At 36.5% G+C, this 21,576-nt stretch overlaps 3 protein-coding genes across 6 annotated transcripts; all 3 read right to left on the bottom strand.

The window, feature by feature from the left end:
- Positions 1–184: 184 nt before the first annotated feature.
- On the bottom strand, positions 185–4,841 carry LOC111469007 (partner of Y14 and mago-like). The gene is made up of 4 exons (XM_023114200.1): positions 4,526–4,841; positions 2,563–2,676; positions 2,074–2,307; positions 185–585 (listed from the first exon to the last, which is right to left on the bottom strand). Exons 1-4 carry the CDS (start codon positions 4,715–4,717, stop codon positions 439–441), a joined length of 687 nt encoding a protein of 228 aa, XP_022969968.1. The 5' UTR covers positions 4,718–4,841; the 3' UTR covers positions 185–438.
- Positions 4,842–5,602: 761 nt separating this feature from the next.
- LOC111468804 lies at positions 5,603–10,844 on the bottom strand. 4 transcript variants are annotated; one of them, XM_023113947.1, is made up of 4 exons: positions 10,694–10,844; positions 10,502–10,536; positions 10,070–10,132; positions 5,603–7,123 (listed from the first exon to the last, which is right to left on the bottom strand). In XM_023113947.1, exon 4 carries the CDS (start codon positions 7,109–7,111, stop codon positions 5,990–5,992), a length of 1,122 nt encoding a protein of 373 aa, XP_022969715.1. In that variant the 5' UTR covers positions 7,112–7,123; positions 10,070–10,132; positions 10,502–10,536; positions 10,694–10,844; the 3' UTR covers positions 5,603–5,989. The 4 variants fall into 4 exon arrangements, with proteins under 4 accessions (XP_022969715.1, XP_022969713.1, XP_022969714.1 ...); XM_023113945.1 differs by lacking the exon at positions 10,502–10,536 and having other exon boundaries at positions 10,694–10,843; XM_023113946.1 differs by lacking the exon at positions 10,694–10,844 and having other exon boundaries at positions 10,502–10,687.
- Positions 10,845–12,542: 1,698 nt separating this feature from the next.
- LOC111468981 lies at positions 12,543–14,869 on the bottom strand. The gene is made up of 2 exons (XM_023114164.1): positions 14,159–14,869; positions 12,543–12,951 (listed from the first exon to the last, which is right to left on the bottom strand). The coding sequence occupies exons 1-2, from the start codon at positions 14,768–14,770 to the stop codon at positions 12,865–12,867; spliced, it is 699 nt and encodes a 232-aa protein (XP_022969932.1). The 5' UTR covers positions 14,771–14,869; the 3' UTR covers positions 12,543–12,864.
- Positions 14,870–21,576: the final 6,707 nt, after the last annotated feature.

Below are 21,576 nucleotides of genomic sequence, written 5' to 3'. Positions count from 1 at the left end.
ACTTACGCATAGCTCTACGAGCCAGCCAAGTGGAAGACACCAATAGGACACATAGCAACCTTATTCATTGTTTAAGTGGCCATAAACCAGAGCAATGGGATCTCAGTCTTGCCCCATCCAAGTTTGCTTAGAATCATATGCAGAATCATTTGTCAAGAGACGTCACCATTCGAGTTTTGATATGCTAATGAATTCATTGATCAAACACGATGATTTTGATTCTAAATCACTTTAAATCATGTTCGGGCGAAAGAAAATCAATGTTTTCAACACTATCTACAGTTCAAGCGGGTTCCTAGAACTAGTTGAAATGATATTACACAAACACATTAAGAAAATGAGTTTTACAGGCCACCAGATTTTCAAGTTGCAGCAATTCCAGGTCTCTTTCTTCATTAAGCATTCGTAAAGTGAACAATAATGCTGCGTTGCAGTCATTCATGTCAACGTGTTTAGTTTTGCCCTTTGTTCTTCTAGAAGCGTTAGTTCAGAATGCCACTCTTCGAGTTTGGATAACTTGTTCAACTGCTCGGGCTTCATATCTTGCTGTGGCGTTTTCTGCAACTGAGCTTCTGCAATTCGAATCTGCAAACCGAAACAATAGAACAAAACAAGGAAAACGATCAAAGATAGAGAAAAATGCAGATCTTCAGCTGTCCATAAAGCAACCAATAATTCATTAAAAGATGTTCGCAAACAGAAAATATAAGTTATGGCACCGAGTGCAAGTAATACTGTAAGAACAAAAGAATTTCTTGAACAAGTAGCATTTGCATCAAGAATACTATGAGATCCCACGTCGATTGGGGAGGAGAACAAAGCATTTTTTATAAGGGTGCGGAAATCTCTCCCTAGCCGACGCATTTTAAAAACTTTGAGAGGAAGCTTGAAAGGAAAAACCCAAAGAAAACAACATCTACTAGCAGTAGACTTGGGCCGTTACAAATAGTATCAGAGCCAAACACCAGATAATGTGCTAGGAAGGACACTTGGCCTCGAAGGGGGTGAGAATGAGGGGTCCCACATTGATTGGAGAAAGGAACGAGTGCCAGCGAAGACGCTGGCCCCAAAGAGGAGTGAATTGTGAGATCCCATATCGGTTGAGGAGGAGAATGAAACATTCATTATAAGTGCGTGGAAAACAAACCACAAACACCACCAGCATCATCTACAACAACTACCCCTAGTATGAGGCTGTAACTAGCTAGGCTGTTATATACTTACTATACAGTTTTCTCTGTAATATTAGAGCTAATACAGCTCAGGAGAGACGACAAAGGGTACGAGGGTCTAGAGTAGAGGAGAGTAAAATTCTAAAACTCCTCAACCATTCTGGATTTTGGAAACGTAATCACTTATAACAGACTATATGCTTCCCATTCTTCAATTCTTTGGGTCTATCAACTTTGGTAACAAGGCCTTGAACCTGGGCGCAGAAGCCTAAATTGTTGAGGGGGAGGCCTAACTTGTCTGTGGCTAATACTAACCTCGCCCTTGCCCCCATGAAAGCCTTTGGTTTTGCCTCATAATTCAGCCTTTGTGAGGAGTCTACTGAAGCTGTCCATCACTAAGAGGAAAGAGCACAATGGATCTCCTTACAACGTTTATCCTCCCCAAGGTAACCAACCAAGCAAAAATATTGATCTTCTCCAACATTTTAGCCTCCCAAAGTAAGGTGAAGAAATCAGAATCAAGGTAATTAAGGATGACAGCACATGAGATTCTTAACTAATGTAGTTTACAAACAACTAATTGGGCCTTAAAAACAATAATCATTCTATAACTCATATTTTTTTTTAATTCATAACTTAACTAACTAGATCAGGTAGATCTACACCGGCCAATATGCCATACCAACAAGGAGTACCCACAGGAAGAAAGTTGTTCAAAGAGTATGATACAACAAGTATCTAATTGTTTCCCTTTAGTTCTTGAATTTGTATTGTATGATGAAAACTATTTTAGAATGCGTAGATAAAATAGAATTTTTATGCAATGGGATTGACAAATTTCATGAAAGACTTGGAATCTAATATGATTTGTAATATTCTACCAACGCAAATTTGTATTCACCTTTTTTTTTATTGCTCTAATTCTCTTGTCGATGTCATTGGAAGGAAGCCGCTGATCATCCATTGGCTCAGAAGAAGGGTTTTCAATTTTTTGATTCGTAGAAACAGCAAGTTCATTCATCTGGGTACTTAATGACTGGACAGGTTCCGACACATTATCAACATATGATTCCTTTGCTTCAATGATCTCTCCAGCATCAACTTGTTCCAAAATTTTGTCATTTTCATGAGCTGCCTGCAGAAAAATGACAATGAAGAAAATACCATGTCCTCATACTTCATTGGATGGGGGAAAAGAACAGAAAGTAGAGATGAAAATCGTTTTCTGCCCTCCGGACATATAAATTTTAGTTACTTTCATCGCCAGTTAGGGATCACAAATAAATTTGTTTTGATGACAGGCATTATGCTTTTCAAATATTTTGTCTCACAATATTTAAGATGCCATCAGAAACATAACGTAACATTCTCAATTGAGGGGAAAACAAACCTGTACTCGCTTGTCTTTCTTTCTCTCATTCCGCTTGGCAGACTTGCTCTTTGATTTTACATCTGATGGTGGATCATAACCAGGAGGCCCGTCATGGGATGCCATCTTTTTCCACTGTATCCCACAGAGAAAATAATCCCCATGAATGACAGAAAGATGACTATTAGGGTGCTGTAAACTAAAGGAATCAAACTTCAACCAGAAAAACAATAGAACTCAGTGACTGCTTTTCACTCAAATTATAATTTTCAAGAACATAAAATAACTTCTCCTTTGATTCCTTACTCATGCGAGTTATGGTAAGAATTGTATTATCTAATCTTTATCATTTTAAAGAAGAAAATTTTCCACGCACGAAGATGTTGGTTTGGTTTTTTGTTTTTGTTTTTGTTTTTGTTTTTTTGGGTATAAGAAACAATTTCCTTGATGTATGAAATTACAAAAGAGGGGAAAGAAATCCCAAGCCAAAAGGGCTGCCAAAGGCTTCTCCAATTGGTCATAAGAGAGTCAAAAGAGTAAGAACTAAAAAGAGGTAACAATTTACGACAAGATATAGTAAGTGAAGTGATACTATCCAAAAGCTTTGACGAGGTTTCCCAAAGATTTTTCTTCTATTTTCTGTATGGATGCTCTGATAACATGAATGAAAGGAGATGGTGTGCTAATAGGCCTAAAATCTCCCACTAACATGGCTTCCACCTTTTTGGGTATAAGGCAACTGTAATTCTCGTTAAGGTTTCCATTGATGATACCATTCTTTAAAAAAAGAAAAATCTTGGAACAGCCTTAACATGTCGGGTTTTAGGACATTCCAAGATTTTTTATAAGATTCCATAGTGTAGCTGTCCCAACTAGGGGATTTGTTGGTACCTAGATCACAAACAGCTCACGGTATCTCATACTTTGTGAAGGAAAATTCCAAGTTATTAGCATTAGTTTTCTTTATGGAATCCCAAGAAATGATATGAAACCCTTAGCCAATTGGTACTAAGAACTCTTAGGGATATGCAAACCCCTAGATCACTAATGCTAAAACTCCCAAATCAAGATGATTTCACCTCAATGAAGAAGATAGAAGTAGCTTACCTTGATGATCAATATCAAAAGAAAAAAAAACTTGTTTCTAAACTCAATATTCGAATCAATTCACAAGAAAGCTTGATCAAGACTACTTAAATGACTCTATCATGCAAATCTAAACACATGAAACGCAAAGGAACAAGCTCATGGTTTATGAAGCATAATATGCAACTATCCTTCTAGTATCCAAAATCTCCAAAATCATAATGGTAAAGCAAAAACATAAATGACTATTTATAGGCTTGAAAATAAACTCTAGAGTAACCTATGGTCAACTGAAAGGTGGTAACTCTCTACCCATCAATACCACAATGGCTATCATGCCCACTAGTTACATTGTAACATAAAACTCTAACAATAATACTCCAAAACTAAAAAAAATACAGTGAAACTTCCCTGAGAACTAATATTCTAATAAGTCAACCGAAAGTTTGTAAGAGATCATACATTCAAATATCCAATCCAATCTGACATAATTTAAAGAAACATATTTCTTTAACTTCCATTATCTCATTACTTTCGCAATACTATTCCATCATTTACATACTTTTTCTTTTCTTTCTATTGTGTGCTCCACCGGATGAAATGATCGCTTGAAGTCACGGGCTACAGTATTTCACAGTGCTTCGTCTTATACATCACAGAGAAGGAAAATATAGTGATTTAGAGAGCAGCCTTGACATATCACATTAACGCAACACATAAACGGCAGCAGCTTAAAGGATGATTTGGTTATCCCAGTATGAGTTTCACAAGCGAGTTAAACGAGCAACAGAAACATAATAAAGGTGCAAGCAGACTATAGCTCAAAGGAAAAGAAGAAAGGGAAAAGGCAGAAAGAAGCGCAACAAAGCGTGGGAAAAGGGAAGGCTGCTGTTCATACCAAAGACCCTTTGGACTGATAAACGGCGACTTCTTCCTGCGGAACATAGCCAGCCCTAATCCGAATGGGTTTTCGAAGAGTACCATCGGGACGCCTTGTCGGCGCCAGAATCCTTTCCCCCTCTTTTAGGGCTTTGTTCAGCCCCGCCATTTGCTTCAGTTGATCTCCTCCGCCTCCATCGCTGCTACCCATCGTCAGCAAGAGGGCAAGTAACTAAGACACTGCCAAAATTCAGGTTGTTGAAACCAGAGGAAGTCGTGGTCCGACGCAGATTATTATGCCTCAAATCCAAATTACAGGTTCCAGTTGAGCCGTCCATATATTGTATAAATACATATCATTTGCTTTATAACGATGGTATCATATTAGAATACGGCCCAAGCATCTATACTTTTTTCTTAAAAATATGAATGTTGAATTTTAATCATTTGGCTGATTATGGGTCGATTTCCCTCTCATTCCTTTGCAATGTGTCCATGGTATGTTATAAGTATTACGGGATATTATACATGTTATATGTCTTATGATCACTAAGTACACCAAAATATTAAGTGTTCCTTTCCTTTCTGTTAGTTCTTTGTGGCATGAGTATGCATCATCCGTGGTCTAGTAGACCCACGTGCATATGTGGTGATTATGTATAGAAAAATGCTACACGTCCAATCCAACCTTATCTAAAAAATAAAGTCAATCCCATGTAGCAATGACATTTTCATCCTAAGTTAATTTTATGACTATTTAACATTTTTTAAAAAACTTGATAAGTTTTAAAAGAATTTTCATTGGAATCAATTCTATTCCAAGCATCATAGTATACGTACGTATAGTAACGGGCTTATACTTATGAGAATGAGTAAATAAGATCGTTACGATTACAAGTTGTTTACCCTGTATGTATCAGAATATATCATCATGTGCATAAATGATATATATGATTGAAAAAACAAAAGGCCTTTATACTTAAAAGTTACAAGTTTATGAATAATAAATAGAGAGGCAAGCAGGACTCTGAAGAGATGGAGAGTAAAGGCAGTGAAAGATTCATCAGAGCAGTTATAATATGTGAACAAATGGGTGTTGTGAACAAATGGGTGTCATTAGTCTAATGACTTTGTTGTAGAAGGAAGCAATGTCCAGAAGATCCATTAATTTCAGATGGTTACAAGTAAATTTCAAGCAAATCCAAGCATATATCATCAAGAGGAGGATAAGGCAATCAGGAAATTATACAAATTCACAATAAATTACATCACAGGCTTCTTAACCTGCCAAAGCTTTTCATCTCCCCTATCAGATGGACGGACGGGGGCGCAAATAAATGTCGTCATAAATTTTGCTCAAAATTCCACAACTCTGTATTCCTTTATTATCAAGATTTCTACTTCTTTTTCTTATGCTATGTACCTGAGAGATGTTTCCTATTCCTACTCCCCTCCTTTCTCTCTGCCCATTTTCATCATTCATTCATCTACTACTACTCTCTCTATGCCTACGTCTCCTACCTGACCGTCCCAACAGCACCCTTCCGTGGCGGCGGAGGCGGCTAACCAATGACATGCTGCCCCCGTTGTCATTGCCACCACTTCCGCCATTGTCACTGTCTAGATTAATGGAATCAAAACTATTGAGAGGAGTGGTGTTGGGAATAATACCTGTAGCGCCTTCATTTGGTCCGGGAGGGAAACTCCTCTCTGGCTGCTGCTGCTGCTGCCTTAGCCGTCTATTGAGGTCGCTACTTGACGGACCAAAGGCATGTAGCAGAAGAAACACATTCACCAGATTACTATCAAAGCCCACTTCAAAGCCCCCATCCCTCTCAGCCGCATTCGCATTCGAATTCGCATTCAACCCTGCTTCCTCTTCCTCAGAATCAAACCCAAAGCTATTTCCTTCTATCACATAATCCCCAAAGACCACAGCTCTGGGCATTGTCGACCTGATTGTGCTCATCACGTCGTTCCTTTCACATTCCCGTTCCAGTCTTCTCCATTTTTGTTCAAGCACGGGATCTACCTCCCGTGGCCTTGTGGATGGGTGCTCCTGTCTCACATGCTTCCTCAGTTCCTTGTAGTTTCCTAAAAACGTGCAGCTGTCCTGCATGCAGGTCCTCTTTTTTGCATTCAGATATTCTCTGGCAGGCTCAACCACGGTCCATCCTTTCACCTGTCCGCGACAGAGGGGGCATGCAAGCTCAGTCACTTCATGATTTTCACCAAGAAAACTTGCATCCTCTACAACAGCTGAATAATCAATTGAGGCGTGTACTGGTTGTGCACTGTTGGACGAAATAACTTTGGTGTAAGCCTTTTTGTACTGGTCAAGGCAGTTGGAATAACGAAGGCTTGTGCCACACATATAGGGACGACAACCCTTATCATGAGATGAACAGAGTAAAAGAACAGCATTGTGAGGGTATTCCATGCATACAGAGCATGTTGCATCTTCCCAATACTTCTTATCCAGAGCGCTGACACAATTCTTTGGGCACAAATCCTCTGTGAAATCCCGCTTATAAGGGAGTGGATATGGGTTTGATCTGAATTGTCGGGAAGCCATCCTGCGACGTCCCCTTCTCCCTTTTGCCATTCGAGTTTCAATCTGTGATATATAGCCAAACATTTGCAGGTAATATGAACATCAGCAAAACCAAGTGGATTGTAAGAAATACATAATGAACATCGCACTGCAAATTATGTATGCTCCTACAACAATGTACCAAGTCCTCATTCATATAATGACCTCAAGAGCTTCAATTGATGAACAAATAACAATAAATTTCGTTAAGGAATTCAAGTTCACAAACAGTGTAAACCACACATCTTGAACCTGAAAGAGTTTTCAGCACACAACCACCTAAAACAAAAGAAACAAAAGGACAAAGGAACACAAAGATAGAAATGTAAACAAGCTGACACCGAGTAGTAAATACATAATTTAGCACCTCTCCTCAGGGATTGGTAAACAACACCTGCTTAGTGGCTAACTCTGAGCTTTCATAGACTACACGATATTAAAGAAGCAAGCACACAACATAAAGAGTTGTTCTTTATGGCCCTTTGGTCGTTCATTAATGAGAGTTTCTCCAATGCTCCCTCTAATAAGATAATAGCATGATCCTGCATCAGTAATGGAGGTAAGGTGTTTGATGCTCTGAAAATTCTTCCATTTCTTTCCATCCAAAATTCTCAAACAAGAGATAGAACAATTATAGCCTTGATCCACATTTTTGCTATCTCCTGGATGGGTTACTACTCCAAGACGAGCCAAAAGAAGTAAGGGTGTAGCAGAAAGAAATGGGCAACATCTTCTCCTTGCCTTTTGCAAAGAATACACCAGGCTGAAGAGAGAGAGCTATGTGGGGTTTTCTAACATCCTAGAAAACAAAATACACTGTCGTTGTCCAAAATTCACCACTTATTGTCCTTCCCTCGGTTGGACATATGGGCCTTGTTTGGAAGCTGTCCTTAGAAATATGTGAATAATGATTTCAACGTGCATAATAAATTCAGTCTTTGCAAGTGTCATCCAATCAAAGTTCTTATTAATAGCTTTAAAATGGTGCTAACAAAAACTGCAAAGAGAGAATAAGGGTTGTCTGAAAATATTGTTTAAAAAGTACCTTATTTTTTCAGTAGACACACTTTTTGTTGCAGAAAACTCGTTAAGGCAGGGAACACAGAAAATTGAATATGTAGATGCATGTGTGTGTATAGTTTGACATACTATGCAATATCTAACTTCCTTATTCTAAGATTATGACTTGCACATGGTCATACTGTTTTGGCGAGAAGAAAATTCTATCTTATAATTATTATTGAGGTAAAGAGACTACCAAGATATGGATAAAAGAAAAAGAATAACCTTGCTGTTGGTGGTTTACTTCCACCTCAGCTTTCCTTCAGTATGTGGCAATGGAGCTATCAACCCAAAATAAATTCAGTCCTCTCTCACATGCAATTAACAAATAAAATCAGCCCTCTCCCACATACAATAACAATAGTTCTTCAAGAGCAAGGACAATATTTCTTTGACTCTCACATAAGGATGCAACTAATCTCTCTCTCTCTCAACTATAGCTACAACGGCAGGTGAAAGAAGTGAATGTATGGCGAGGGGATTCCATCTTTCTAAACTAGTGCTTCATCTCCTCATTCTTCAATGATCTTTTAGTGTTCTTTCTTATATCAGTATCATTTAGGGTTTTAATAATTAGGGTTGGACTCTTTTTCAGTATCATCTTTCTAAACTAGTGCTTTATCTCCTTATTTTCGTTCTCTTTTTCTACTTCATTTGATCTAATTTTGTGTCTTTATTTGTTTAGCCCCAAAGCTTAGACGATTTATATTCTTTTTCTTTTTTCTTTTCCTTTACTTTAGTATCTTCATTTTCTGTGTTCTAAATGTGTCCCAAATATATCTAAAACTTTAAAATAATAATGATCAATTGAAATGTTAAATCATGTCCAGGATCTGAGCAAAATAGCTTTTATACAAACGCACGTCATCAAATATCATTTGACTTAATTTAATCTCATGCAGTCCCATGAAGGAGACAATCATGCTTTCAAATCTACATAAAGAAATATGATTAAGCCTCTTAAAAAAAATTCATTCTAGGATTTATATCTCTGTAAAGCAATTTCCAATAACTGGGGCATAGATCAGTCTTAAATCATAAAAGAGAACCATTAATAAATACTCTCTTTATGAAGAGAAATATTGGATGCATTCTACACAAGATCACACCTTATTTTGTCATGTTGTTTACCTTCTTCCATGGGTTCAATAAGCGTCACGTTATCGTGCATAGAACCACATTTTTAACACATAGGATCATAATTGGATATTTTTAAAGTTTAGGTATTAAATAGACTAAGTTTGTAATTTAATCCAAGAAAAGTTAAGGTTTGTTCAAGAACTATTACCAGAATAATTTAAAGTTTTGAAGGACAAGAATTCAGTAAAAAAAAAAATGGTTGCCAGTTGTCATATAAAATTTCTTTCTATCATTTTCCATACTTTAACCTCATATGTGATTTATTATTTTGAGAACAAATGAAGTTATTCTTTCTTTCCAAATCACGAATCCAACAGGTAAATTCAATGTTCACAACAATTTTAAACATTACACCTTTTCTTAATGAAAACATATACACCAATCGGTTGTGGAAAACAGGTAAAATCAAACTATGAAGCTAATTAGCCAAGTAATTTGCACAAAACCAACTATAATTAACGGAAAATTGGAAGGGAATTCAGATCAAATATCCTCTGCCTAGCGTTTAACACTAGAAACTAACTTCTATTCAACAAAGAAATTGCAGGAAAGATCAACAACAAATGAACAAAACCATTATCTATGATAGAAGGTTAGCATCTTTAAGAGATCCTAGAATCACATTCAGTTTACCAAACGTCAAAACATACAAGGAATGGCAAACAGATAGACCAAAAGTAAGAATAAAAAATCTACTAGATCAACAAAATTCTGGGATAAATTCCAACAAACTCCAAAACACATCTACATTAGAAAGCCGATACTCACCAGCTTCAAAGTTCAAGGAAATCTAGATCCAAGAGAAGTCAGAAGGGAGAGATCAAACTGCACCTGAAATCGCATTAGCACAAATAAAAACACAAAATCATTTAAAGGATGCGTGTAAATAGCAGAGAGCTAACAACAAGAACGTGCTTAGCAGAACAAACGGGATGGAATTGATTAAAAAAAAAAAACCGAACACGCACATGGGCTTGACTTTAATCCATGTGAGAAAAAAACAACAATTCAGAGAAATATAAGTTCAAAAGCAGACAATGGCCTCTTAAAAAAGGGAAAATCCAAATCAACGGAGATCCTCACAAGAAAAATTGACAAGAATTAGAAGAAACATGAAACATCTAGCATTTAAACCGCGATTATTACAAGATGAAGAGAACCGAAACGGAAACGATAAAAACCCCAGAGTGAAAACGATACCGAAAAACGCAGAGGGTGAAGAACTGTATGTAAATCTGTCCAAAATTCAGGGAAACACAGTAGAACACGAATCAAAGATTTAAAAACGGAAGTGAGAAGAGAGTAAGGGTTTTAGAGGAGAAAACGGGAGAAGGAGGCGAAGAAATCGAGGGAGTTACAGGCAGAAGAGAGATAGGTTACCCATTCCATTACCTAACAGCGGAGAGAGAGAGAAAGGCGAATAGTTTGTCATTTCCACGCCACTTTCTCTTTCAGTTTGGTTCGTACATTCATCGTATGGAAGAAGATTGCGTGAGCATTAGGAGAGGAGAGAAGGAAAGGAGCGTGAAGACACGCGCTTGAGAAGCGAGTGGGAGGTGAAGTTATGATGTGGCTTGGCTACGCCGTCGCGAGAAGCCCGTTTTCTTGCATTGAAAAGGCGGAGACTTGGGTCGGATTCTCATCGCACGGCAGATCTGATCGGATTTGATCGGACGGTCGTGGTGAGGTTGCTTCGATGGCTGTTTAGATGACACGCAATCGTTAATTTTATCTTTCTTCCTTCTCAGCTTTTGAACCAAAACCACCAAACTTACTCCATCTATATTCCTAAATAGTTTGTTTTTGGAAATAAATAAATAATAATAATAATAATAATAATAATAATAATAATAATATAGGAAACGGTCTTGCAAATATTGTCTGCTTTAACTCATCACATGTCATTATCAATCTCGATTTAGTTTGAGGCTTTTTTGGTTAACTTTGTGGGTTTTATGGGCTTTTGTAAACACTGATTTATGAGTCTTATTCAATACATGGGAACTATGCGTTTGCTACCATATCTTATGGTATTTAGAGTGAGTTTTAAGTCAATAAAAGCTTAGTATGTGTCACTTTTGTAAACAATGGGTTAAGTTTTGGTGTTTAGCGTACAACTATAAAAACGGACCAATACGTAGATTTTATCGAATACCTCATTGTACAAGGCTGGAGAACATCGCTTTCAGACACACGCGGGCTCGAGAAAAGTGTCTTCTCCCTCGCCTAGAGGTTTAAGAACAAGAGAAGAGACGGTTGAGGGAGAGAAAATCTTCTAAGCAACTCTGACATTATGAAAATTGGACTTTCGATCCCACTCTTATTTGTCATTCTTAACTTGATATTAGAGTTTTTCATTCTTAACACGTGCAAAACCGTATGTTAACCATACGAGAACACAAATAAGACTTTCGTGTTCGTTATGTTGGGACATGGACATATAAAAAAGAATTAGTAAATGCAGGATAGTACTAAGAAGAATTAGTAACTCCAACCTAAATCAACTAAATACGTTGCCTTACTATCGACTTGGTTGTAAGACTTGTCTTATGTAGGATGACACATGCCTAGTAGCCCTTGTAATGTCATGTATGTTTATGTGATATTATAATGATGTGATTCAATGTGATATTATGAGGTGTTATGATGATGTGAGTTGATATGACATTATGATGTATTATGATGATGTTGTGATACGATGTACTATGATATTATAATTCGCTAAGATGTCAACATATTACAACATGATGACATAAGATATATGATGATGTCTCATACTACAATGATGTGCATGTATAAGATGTCATGTTGCATTATGATAATGAATTTTCTGATATACAATCCCTGTAATGTTATAAATGATGAATGTATAAAGGCTTATGCATACATGTTATCTATAACAGTAACGTGGGAAAGATGTGTGGAGTTGTTTCGCGTGAGTGATTTAAAATGAAAATTACCTCATGCATAATGTAGATTCACTTTCATCAGATTATTGACAAGTACAAACACGTACACTATGATGATGATAATGATAATCATGTCTTACACAATAGTATATTGATAGGTTGAATGTTTCTCGTAGATCATATCAATTAATTTTTTTTTTCGTAAATAATTACTCAAATAACCCAATAAAAAAACTTCCTTAATGTTGAAGAAAACAACATTACCAAAAAAAAAAAAAAAAGAAAAAGAAATCCCCAAATCTTGTTTTATTCTTTTTAAAGCAAATCTTTTAAAAAGTTATAAAGTCCCAAAATCACATCAATTTTCGCTCTGAGTAATGTCTCTCGTTTAATCGGTAATATTCTCGTAAAAAAATGTTCATAATATTACATTTTCTTCGGCTAAATCTCTCTCTCGAGTAATCACTCTCTCTACAAATCGTTTCCCGAGTAGCTATCCTCTCGTTAATTTTGTCCTTCCAAAAAATCTTCATCATTTCAATTCAGTCCCTAATTCCACAACCGTTTCTCTTGACTCGTGGTTGTGGATGGGAACTGAATTGATAAATCGTATAGGGACTAAAATGAAATAATTGAAACACGAACCGACCAGAGTCAGACACTTAAGCCATCAAAACCACATTGCTTGTACGTAAGAGACTGCTTCCTTGGACTGATCACAATTGCACAATCCACTGAAACCTGAACAATAAGAAGAAGAAAAGGAAAGCATTGTAAAAATAATCGAAAGTGAAAGAATAATATTATAAACAAAAGAATAGGAAATGGGAAGAGATGCATCCAAAAGTCACATGGGGCAGGGAATGATCCAAAGGTTCCTTTCATCTCCTAAATAATGCAACCTTTTGATATCAATATTAGCTGTCACCATTCCTTCTCGTCTAGAGAGATGAGATCCAATTGTCCACTCGACTATGAATCTTTTTATCGAAGGATCAGAAAAAAAAGGGTACAGAGAATATCGAAACAAAACATAGTGGTATTTGTTAGCAACAGCGTAACGGAGGCAAACCCTGACTCGAAACCAATATAGCACTTGTGGGTATAACTTCAAAGGTATGGTTCGAACCTCCGTTTCACTTAAAAACACCGCTACCACCAAAAGTCTTCTCGAATTCATCCGAGATCTAATTGATGCATAGCTATGTTCGGATTGACGAAGGTATCGGAGTATCTAATTGGTTCTATCATTGGATAAAGCTATGCTTTGCTGATCTAATAACGTTAAGGAGTTGCAGCAACAGCTATGGCCAAAGCTATTGGGAAGATTACAAAATGGGCGTGAAAGTAAAGCAAATATGAAGGAAAACGATGCTACTTTCTCTTGTCGCTTTCCCTCTTTCTTTTTAGACTCCACAGCTCAATTTCTTGACTAAAATATTACATGAAAACAATTATGAACAAACAATTAAAGCTACAAAATGGGGGGTTCAGTTCAGATCCTTTCTAATCCAGTTAAGAACATAAAAGAGTTCTTGGCAAATTCTTTGTTCTTCAATCTCTTCTTCTACTAATCTTATTGTTTGATTTCCAAAAACAAAGCAGAAAAGTTTTCTACCATTTTCTGTGTTCATGTGTATCAAAACTATTACGAATTCAAAGCTTTTTCTACTTATGCACAATGTGTTCTTCAGAATTAAGGAAAAGAAACATTAAAAAGTCCGAAAAACATTGAACATTTCTGATCCAAACTCACCCAATTTATAACACGAGAAATAAATTCAAGAGGAACAGAGGGGGCAGATGGCAGGGAATGGCAGGGCGTGGCAGAGCATTAAAATGCGGAAGACCAGAAGGGTATACCAGAAATCAGCTAATTACATCCATGTCCCTAAATCTGAATCTCCTAGAAAGAAAAAGGTAAGTATAGTATGGTATAGTATAGTACCTGAACGCCGGGGGAATTGAAGGATAGGAGGCGGATCTTAGCGGCGACATCGCCGAGTATTCTGAGCTCAACACGGTCGTTCAAGGAGGCGTCACGGATCAAATCAGCAGCGTCGGCTTGAAGGAGATTGACGCGATCGACGGCGACAGTGGTATCGACCTGGCGCTGGCTATGTGGTTCTTGAACAAATCCAGGAACAGAAGCTCGACCGAGCGGGATTCCTCGGTACATAACAGTGAAACGGGACTCGCTATACTTGATCCCGACCTTGTTAGGGTTAACGGCAGTGAAAACCATTCGAATGTTGAGGGAAAGGGAAGCCATAGGACTAGTGGGAGTGTTGGGAGTGGTAATGCCCATGTACTGGACGCCGACCTGCTGGAGATCAAACTGCGGCTTCTTGGGCTTGAGGGCGAGGACGACGACGAGGACGACGGCGAGGACGAGGAGGGCGAGGAAGGAGAGGAGGAGGAAGAGGCAGCAGCAGCAGCCCTTGAAGGAGGCAGAGGAGAAGGAGGAGGATCGGGGGCTGTAGGGCGGGTGGTGGCGGTGGGTGGAGCTTGAGAGAGTGCCGTTCGGGAGGGGCCTAGAAGTGGAAGAGGACGATGACATTTCGGTTCGGTTTTCAAACCTTAGTCTCGGAGTTTGTATGGTTTATGTGGAAAATTCAAAAGGATTCAAAATATTTAGTGCTTTTTTCATCCGTTGATTTCTACGAATAAAGAGATGATATGTACACACGTGTAAAACACATTACTTTATTACAATATATTAACTAAATAAATAAACTTTCATAAATTGGATTCTAATTCCTTTTTTAAGAAAAATTTTAAATGTGCAAATTGTAAAATAATAATAATAAAATAAAAGCTTTAACCCGCGACCAAGTCCACCGCTACCAGATATTGTCCTCTTCAGACTTTCCCTTTCAAGCTTCCCCTCAAGGCTTTAAAAACGTGTCTGCTAAGGAAAAGTTTCCATACCCTTGTGAATGATTTTGTTCTCCTCCCCGAACATCACATTTGTTGAGGTTATTCAAATGGTTTATTCAATTTTTTGTGTTTTAATAAAAAATGAAATGTTTACCTCCTAAAATATTTATTTTAATATATATTTTGAAAAATTGCCTAAATTAAAAATTATTTTTAAGAGCGGTAAAAATAAATAAATAGTAAAAGAAATCATAAAGTTTTCAATTATTTGAACTCAACCCAACTCAAATTGTACAGAGTAGAGGTTGAGTTGATCGATGTTTTCAGGTTATGGGGTTCTTTTGATACCGCTAAATAAAAGTATTCTAAATATCAAATCTAAAGAGGACAAATGTTACACAATTAAAAAGACAGTCGTCACTAATTCTCTCAAAGGAAAACGTTGGTAATCAATACAAACAAAATAGTGAAAGATTAAAAAAATAGTCAAAGTTAACCTTAGAGGGGTATTTTAGTCATTTGACCTCATGGGGACGTGTGTCGGGCAGAGGAGGAGCATCGTGTCAACACTAGAAAGTTCAAAGGAAAATTGCAGGCCTTCAAACTTGAGAGCACACGATCTAAGTTGAAGGAGCCAGTTGGTGATCGCTACGAGTCATAATACGAGTGGTAGTACCCTTCCTTATGCATGTGGAAGCATATGAGAGCGCGTGAGATTACTATCGGGCTTGTTTTGACTCCAAATTTCAATACTAACCTTATTATGACTTGAATTATGACCTACCACGTGGAAAATCTAGCTCATGATGGCATGCACCATTCACATAAATAGTCATTCAAATTTTCTTCAAAAAATATTTGTATGCATCGGGTAGAAAGTACTAGCATGCGAGCATATCTTACCATAGGTGATTAGAATATGTATGATTAGAACTCTAGATGACAATTTGGATAGAAATGCAATATATGTTATGGAAAATTATGAAATTGCCCCTAAGATGAGAATTTGAAATGTAGGTCGATTTTAATGCTTTCTAATATGGTGGAATGAAGGATGAGATATTGTTGTAACGACCCAAAATTTTCTACTAATTTAAAGTCGCTACGATATCCATATCAAAAATTGAATACGGAAATACTTCATATAAACTTTCATAAAACATAACCTGAAAATAATACGACTTCATAAAACATAACACTTCAGCCTAAAACACTACCATGGACTTGCGTGTTTGAAGACACTTTTAAAAATGACACAATAAAAGATTAAATAAAATAAATAAACGTTTAAATAAAAAACATCCTATTCTAGCCTAAGTCTAAGAAAATAATACGACTATCCTATGCATGTGACATGGTCTCGAGTTGCGATGCCGTCGTCAGCCGTACAGGAATATCTTGCCTTAACCTAAAATAGAGGTAGCACGTGACTTGAGTATTTTAAGAAATACTTGTAAGTGACCCACTATTGGGGGTTAAATAAAATGATGGAACCTATCACATCAGTCCATTTTTCTACGACACTATTCTAATGGGAAGCTTGAATGTGTACCATCTACACACAACCCATACGTGTGAGTATGCGCTCATCAGACAGTTTGCACACCGTTGGGCCTCTTTTCTTGTAGGGCGAGCCTTCTCTGGTAGCTCAACTTTTGCCGGACACAATTAGAATTAGTAACCGTCACAACAACATTATGTAAAACATAACGATACTTCGCTTGCTTAATGAATGTACGTGTCCATACCTTATGATGGAATAAGGGTATCCCCCAATGCATGAGCACACATAATGCATGTGTAATGACCCTAAATTTTCTACTTAATTTAAGGTCGCTACCGTATACGTACCATAAACATTCAATGCGGAAGATTTCATTAAAATTTCATAAAACATAACCTTTATTTTAAAACACAGTCATAGACTTACATGTTTCAAAAACATTTTTAAAATGACACCACAAAATACTAAAAAAAATGAATAAGAGTTTAAGTTAAAAACAACCTAGTCTAGCCTAAGTCTAAGAAAACAAATATCACTACCCTATGCATGTGTCATGGTCCGTCGTTAGCCGTACAGGAATGCCTTGCCTTAACCTAAAAAATGTAGTAGCACATGACTTGAGTATTTAAAGAAATACTCAGTAAGTGACCCCACTATTGAGGTTAATGCAACAATCACATGCAATGAAATGATGGGACCTATCTTTCGTTTCGTTTTCCCTATAGTGTTGTCCTAACAGATAATTTTGGACGTGTGTCATATACTCTACACACAGCCCATACGTGCAAGTATGGGCTCACCAGCTAGTTCTCACACCGTTGGGCCACTTTTCTTATTCGGTGGGCATACTTTGGGAGCCCCTTATGTCGAAACCCGTTAGAATTAGTAACCGTCACGGCAGCGCTATGCAAAGCATAACGATCGTTGTCCTACCATTAGATGTACGCGTCTGTACCCTCGTGATGGGATAGGGGTATCCCCCAAATGCATGAGCACACATAATGCATGAAGTCCCAAAACTTTTCCATTTTCATTATCCTTTAATACAACCCCACTAGTATTATGTACATATCATATCATTTTTCATATCGTTTCAGATATCATTCATCATTCATATCATATCGTTTCTCATTCTTAAGTTCTCAAATCATACAGAATTCTAACATGGTTATATTTCATGCCATTTATCGTAATTTCATGTTATTCATATCATGTTGTATACACACAATTTAAGAGACCTAACATAACGTTCAATACTTTTAACATAACATTTCATCATGTACACATCATACCATGACATAATGCATCACAATGTATCATATCATAAACAAGTCATAACGTAAACACTTCGTAGTCATATCGTTCTCTAACTTATCATAGCCTTAACGTTCTTATACATATCACAGACATATCGTTACGTGAAGGTACTTTAGTTATATCATCACAAGAACGTATCCTAACTCTATCGTTCTATCAATCTATCACAAACCTATCCCTTTCTACCCGTAACCTAACCGTATTCTTTCATCAATTTCTCTTATCCATATCACTCTAGTATGTAACCTAACTTTAACGTTTCATGAACGTATTTTACTCCTATCGTTACATTTCGTTTTGTGCATCCTTCTCGTATCCTATCTCAAACATATCTTTGAACACATTGTACCGTAATTATTATCATACAATTCACATATTATAACATATACATAACATATAAGAAACATATCGATCCACAGACAATTCACACATATCAATACATATGACACGTGCCGAACCACGGGGCACGTGTCAATATCAAATATAACCATGCCGATAGTAAGGTCACTTACCTGGCTATCTTAAGTTGTTGTCACGAATATATCTTTAATAAAAGTTCGATTTCGTTCTTTGAAAACCGAGTCAACCTGTATGAGCCCATGACATTAGTTTCAGGTTTGAACTCTACAACATTATTTCTCTAATTTACATTAGTCCATTCTTAAAAGTCTTGAAATGTTATATATCTATAATTATATTTTTATTAAAAATCAATCTTAACTGGGCTATTTGGACCGTTATTGTTTTTTTTTTTTTTTTTTTTTCATTTTTGTAGTAATGGTTACTTTTTAGCCTAAGTATGGTTGGGGAGAGATAATTGGGAAGGGATGAGAGGTTAGTGGAGAGGAGTAGGGAAATGTTGTTTTTTTGTTTATTTATTTATTTATTATTATTATTATGCTAACTATTTTTTTTTTATAATTATTTTTATTTGTTTATTTATTTATTTATTTATTTTTGGGCTATTATATCAGCACACATCATGCATGAGATCCCAACATTTTTCCATTTTCATTATCATTTAATACAATCCCACTAGGATTCTGTAGATATCATATCGGTTTTCATATCAAATCACATATGGTTCATCATTCATATCATATCGTTTCTCATTCTTCAGTTCTCATATCATACATAATACTAACGGGGTTATATTTCATGTCATTTTTTCGTGATTTTGTGTCATTCATATCATGTTGTATACACACAATTTAGGAGACATAACATAACGACCCATGCTTTTAACTTAACATTTTATCATATACATATCATAGCATAACATATTGCATCACAATATATCATATCATAAACATGTCAATTTATCACATATCTCGTACTATAACATAACTCATATCATATGACAACATATATATATATATATATATATATATATATATATATATATCCATCATTCGCATCTCGTATCCTATTCATATCATATCGTAAACACTTCGTAGTCATGTCGTTCCCTAACTTATCATAGCCTTAACATTTTTCTACTTATCACAGTCATGTCGTTACATGAACGTACCCATATCATCACAGAAACGTATTCTAACGCTATCGTTCTATCAATTTATCATACACTTATCCCTTTCTACCCATAACCTAACCGTATTCTTTTATCAATCTCTCATATCCATAGCACTTCGGTATGTAACCTAACCTTAATGTTTCATGAACGTATCTTACTCCTATCGTTGCATTTCGTTTTGTGCATCTTTCTCATATCCTATATCAAACATAACATTGAGCAGGCCAAAGGACATTACCACAAACTCATAATAGTCATACTGGTTCGAAAGGATGTTTTCGGTATATCTTCATTTTTAATCTTAATTTGATGGTATCTTGATTGAAGGTCTATTTTGGAAAACACTGTTGCCTCTCGAAGTTAGTCAAATAGGTCCTCGATGCGGGATAATGAGTATTTGTTCTTTACCGTCCTCTTGTTTAATTCTCTATAGTCAATGCATAGATGCATAGAGCCATCTTTCTTTTTGACAAACAACACTGGCGCACCCCAAGGGGATACGCTAAGTCGAATGAAACCTTTATCTAATAGGTCTTGTAGTTGTGATTTAAGTTCTGATGGGGCCATGCAGTATGAGGCTTTAGAGATTGATCCCGTTCCTAGTTCCATTTTTATTCTAAAGTCTACCGCTCGCAATGGAGGGATTCTTGGGAGGTCCTCCAGGAAGACATCTGTGAATTCGTTTACTATGGGTACCGTATCTATTGGTTTCTCCTTTCCTTTTGTGTTTACTGCACAGGCTAAAATCAACCACCCAAAAATAATAATAGGTACAATTTAACTATACACTTTTAAACTTTTATGGTCCCAACTCAATTTTTTTTCTTACTGATACTTTAATTTCATCTTTACATACTTCAAAGTTATAAATTTTTCTTTCAAACATTACCACCCTTAATGTCTATAGCATACTAGATATTGTCATTTATCAAGCTTCCTGGGTAATTTTCATTTCATTTTAAATTACTTAATTATGTTCGAGACGTCTAATTGAAGCATATGACATTCCTTAGCAAAATCATCTTCACGCATGCACTAACATTTAGTAGATCACTAAAACTATAGCTACTCATTCCCAATAACAACCTCAATAAATCAAAACATCATCAATAAAACAATTTACATTCACATCCCATGCAAGGTAAAATATAAAAACATATTCTACATTATAATAAATATAGAATTAAGCTAACAATAATGCAGTCAATTATGATACAATCATTGGTGTAAAAATTCAATTATGAGTTATATTTTATAATGACCAAGCAATAGCAACATACTCAATCAACATTTTATTTTCTTATCTTATGCAAGTCATACCTGACGGAGATGAGGCATCGACGGTGGGACCATGGAACATTCCAAGCCTACATCATAGGCTAGTCTACAAGATATGTAACCTAGAGCTCTGATACCAACAGTAAGAACCCTAAATTTTACCCATTTAATCTAAGGTCATTACTATACCTTGAAATGCGAAATTTACATGAAATGAGTTTTTGTCATAAAAGCGACTTACGCTGACCTTTTATTACCTCGTGAAAAACGAATACAACGGAAAGAAAGCGAAAAGAACAACACTGAAACAACTTTCTTATACTACCCTATGATTTATTATACGATTATAATTTAACATATTCTAACCTATACTAATGATGCAAACGAGAATTCAACCTAAACTAACATATGCTTTGAATGCAGACGAAATTCAACCTATACTACGAAATGGAAAACAACTATCCTATGCATGTGCCACTGTCTTGGGATGTGCGATGCCGCCGTCGATGTCATATGGGTGCCTTGCCTTTATCTGAAAAATATAGTAGCATGAGGCTTGAGTATTTCTAGAATACTCGGTAAGTGACACCCTGTCGGGGTTATGCAACAATTACATACAATGAGATATTGGGACCTATCTTTCAATCTGTCTTCTTATGATGCTGATTGTGATGTCCCACATTGGTTGTGGAGGAGAACAAACCACCATTTATAAGGGTGTGGAAACCTTCACCCAGTAGACGCGTTTTAAAGCCTTGGGGGAAGCCCGAAAGGGAAAGCCCAAAGAGGACAATATCTGTTAGCGGTGGATCTGAGGCGTTACAAATGGTATCAGAGTCAGACACCAGACGAT

Source organism: Cucurbita maxima, unplaced genomic scaffold (assembly GCF_002738345.1).
Source record: "Cucurbita maxima cultivar Rimu unplaced genomic scaffold, Cmax_1.0 Cma_Scf00002, whole genome shotgun sequence".
Lineage (NCBI taxonomy): Eukaryota > Viridiplantae > Streptophyta > Magnoliopsida > Cucurbitales > Cucurbitaceae > Cucurbita > Cucurbita maxima.
The sequence above is the reverse complement of the archived record's forward strand: the minus strand, read 5'-3'. Positions and strand labels throughout refer to the sequence as shown.

Bases quoted from the DNA above. Each gene is read 5' to 3' on its own strand.
- LOC111468981 (XM_023114164.1), bottom strand. From the start codon at position 14,770: ATGTCATCGTCCTCTTCCACTTCTAGGCCCCTCCCGAACGGCACTCTC. The intron at 12,952-14,158 runs GTACTATACTAT...CTTATTGTTCAG, and splicing joins TCAATTCCCCCGGCGTTCAG to GTTTCAGTGGATTGTGCAAT.
- LOC111469007 (XM_023114200.1), bottom strand. From the start codon at position 4,717: ATGGGTAGCAGCGATGGAGGCGGAGGAGATCAACTGAAGCAAATGGCG. The intron at 2,308-2,562 runs GTTTGTTTTCCC...ATTTTTCTGCAG, and splicing joins AGAAAGACAAGCGAGTACAG to GCAGCTCATGAAAATGACAA. The intron at 586-2,073 runs GTGAATACAAAT...TTCGGTTTGCAG, and splicing joins TTAGAGCAATAAAAAAAAAG to ATTCGAATTGCAGAAGCTCA.
- LOC111468804 (XM_023113947.1), bottom strand. From the start codon at position 7,111: ATGGCAAAAGGGAGAAGGGGACGTCGCAGGATGGCTTCCCGACAATTC.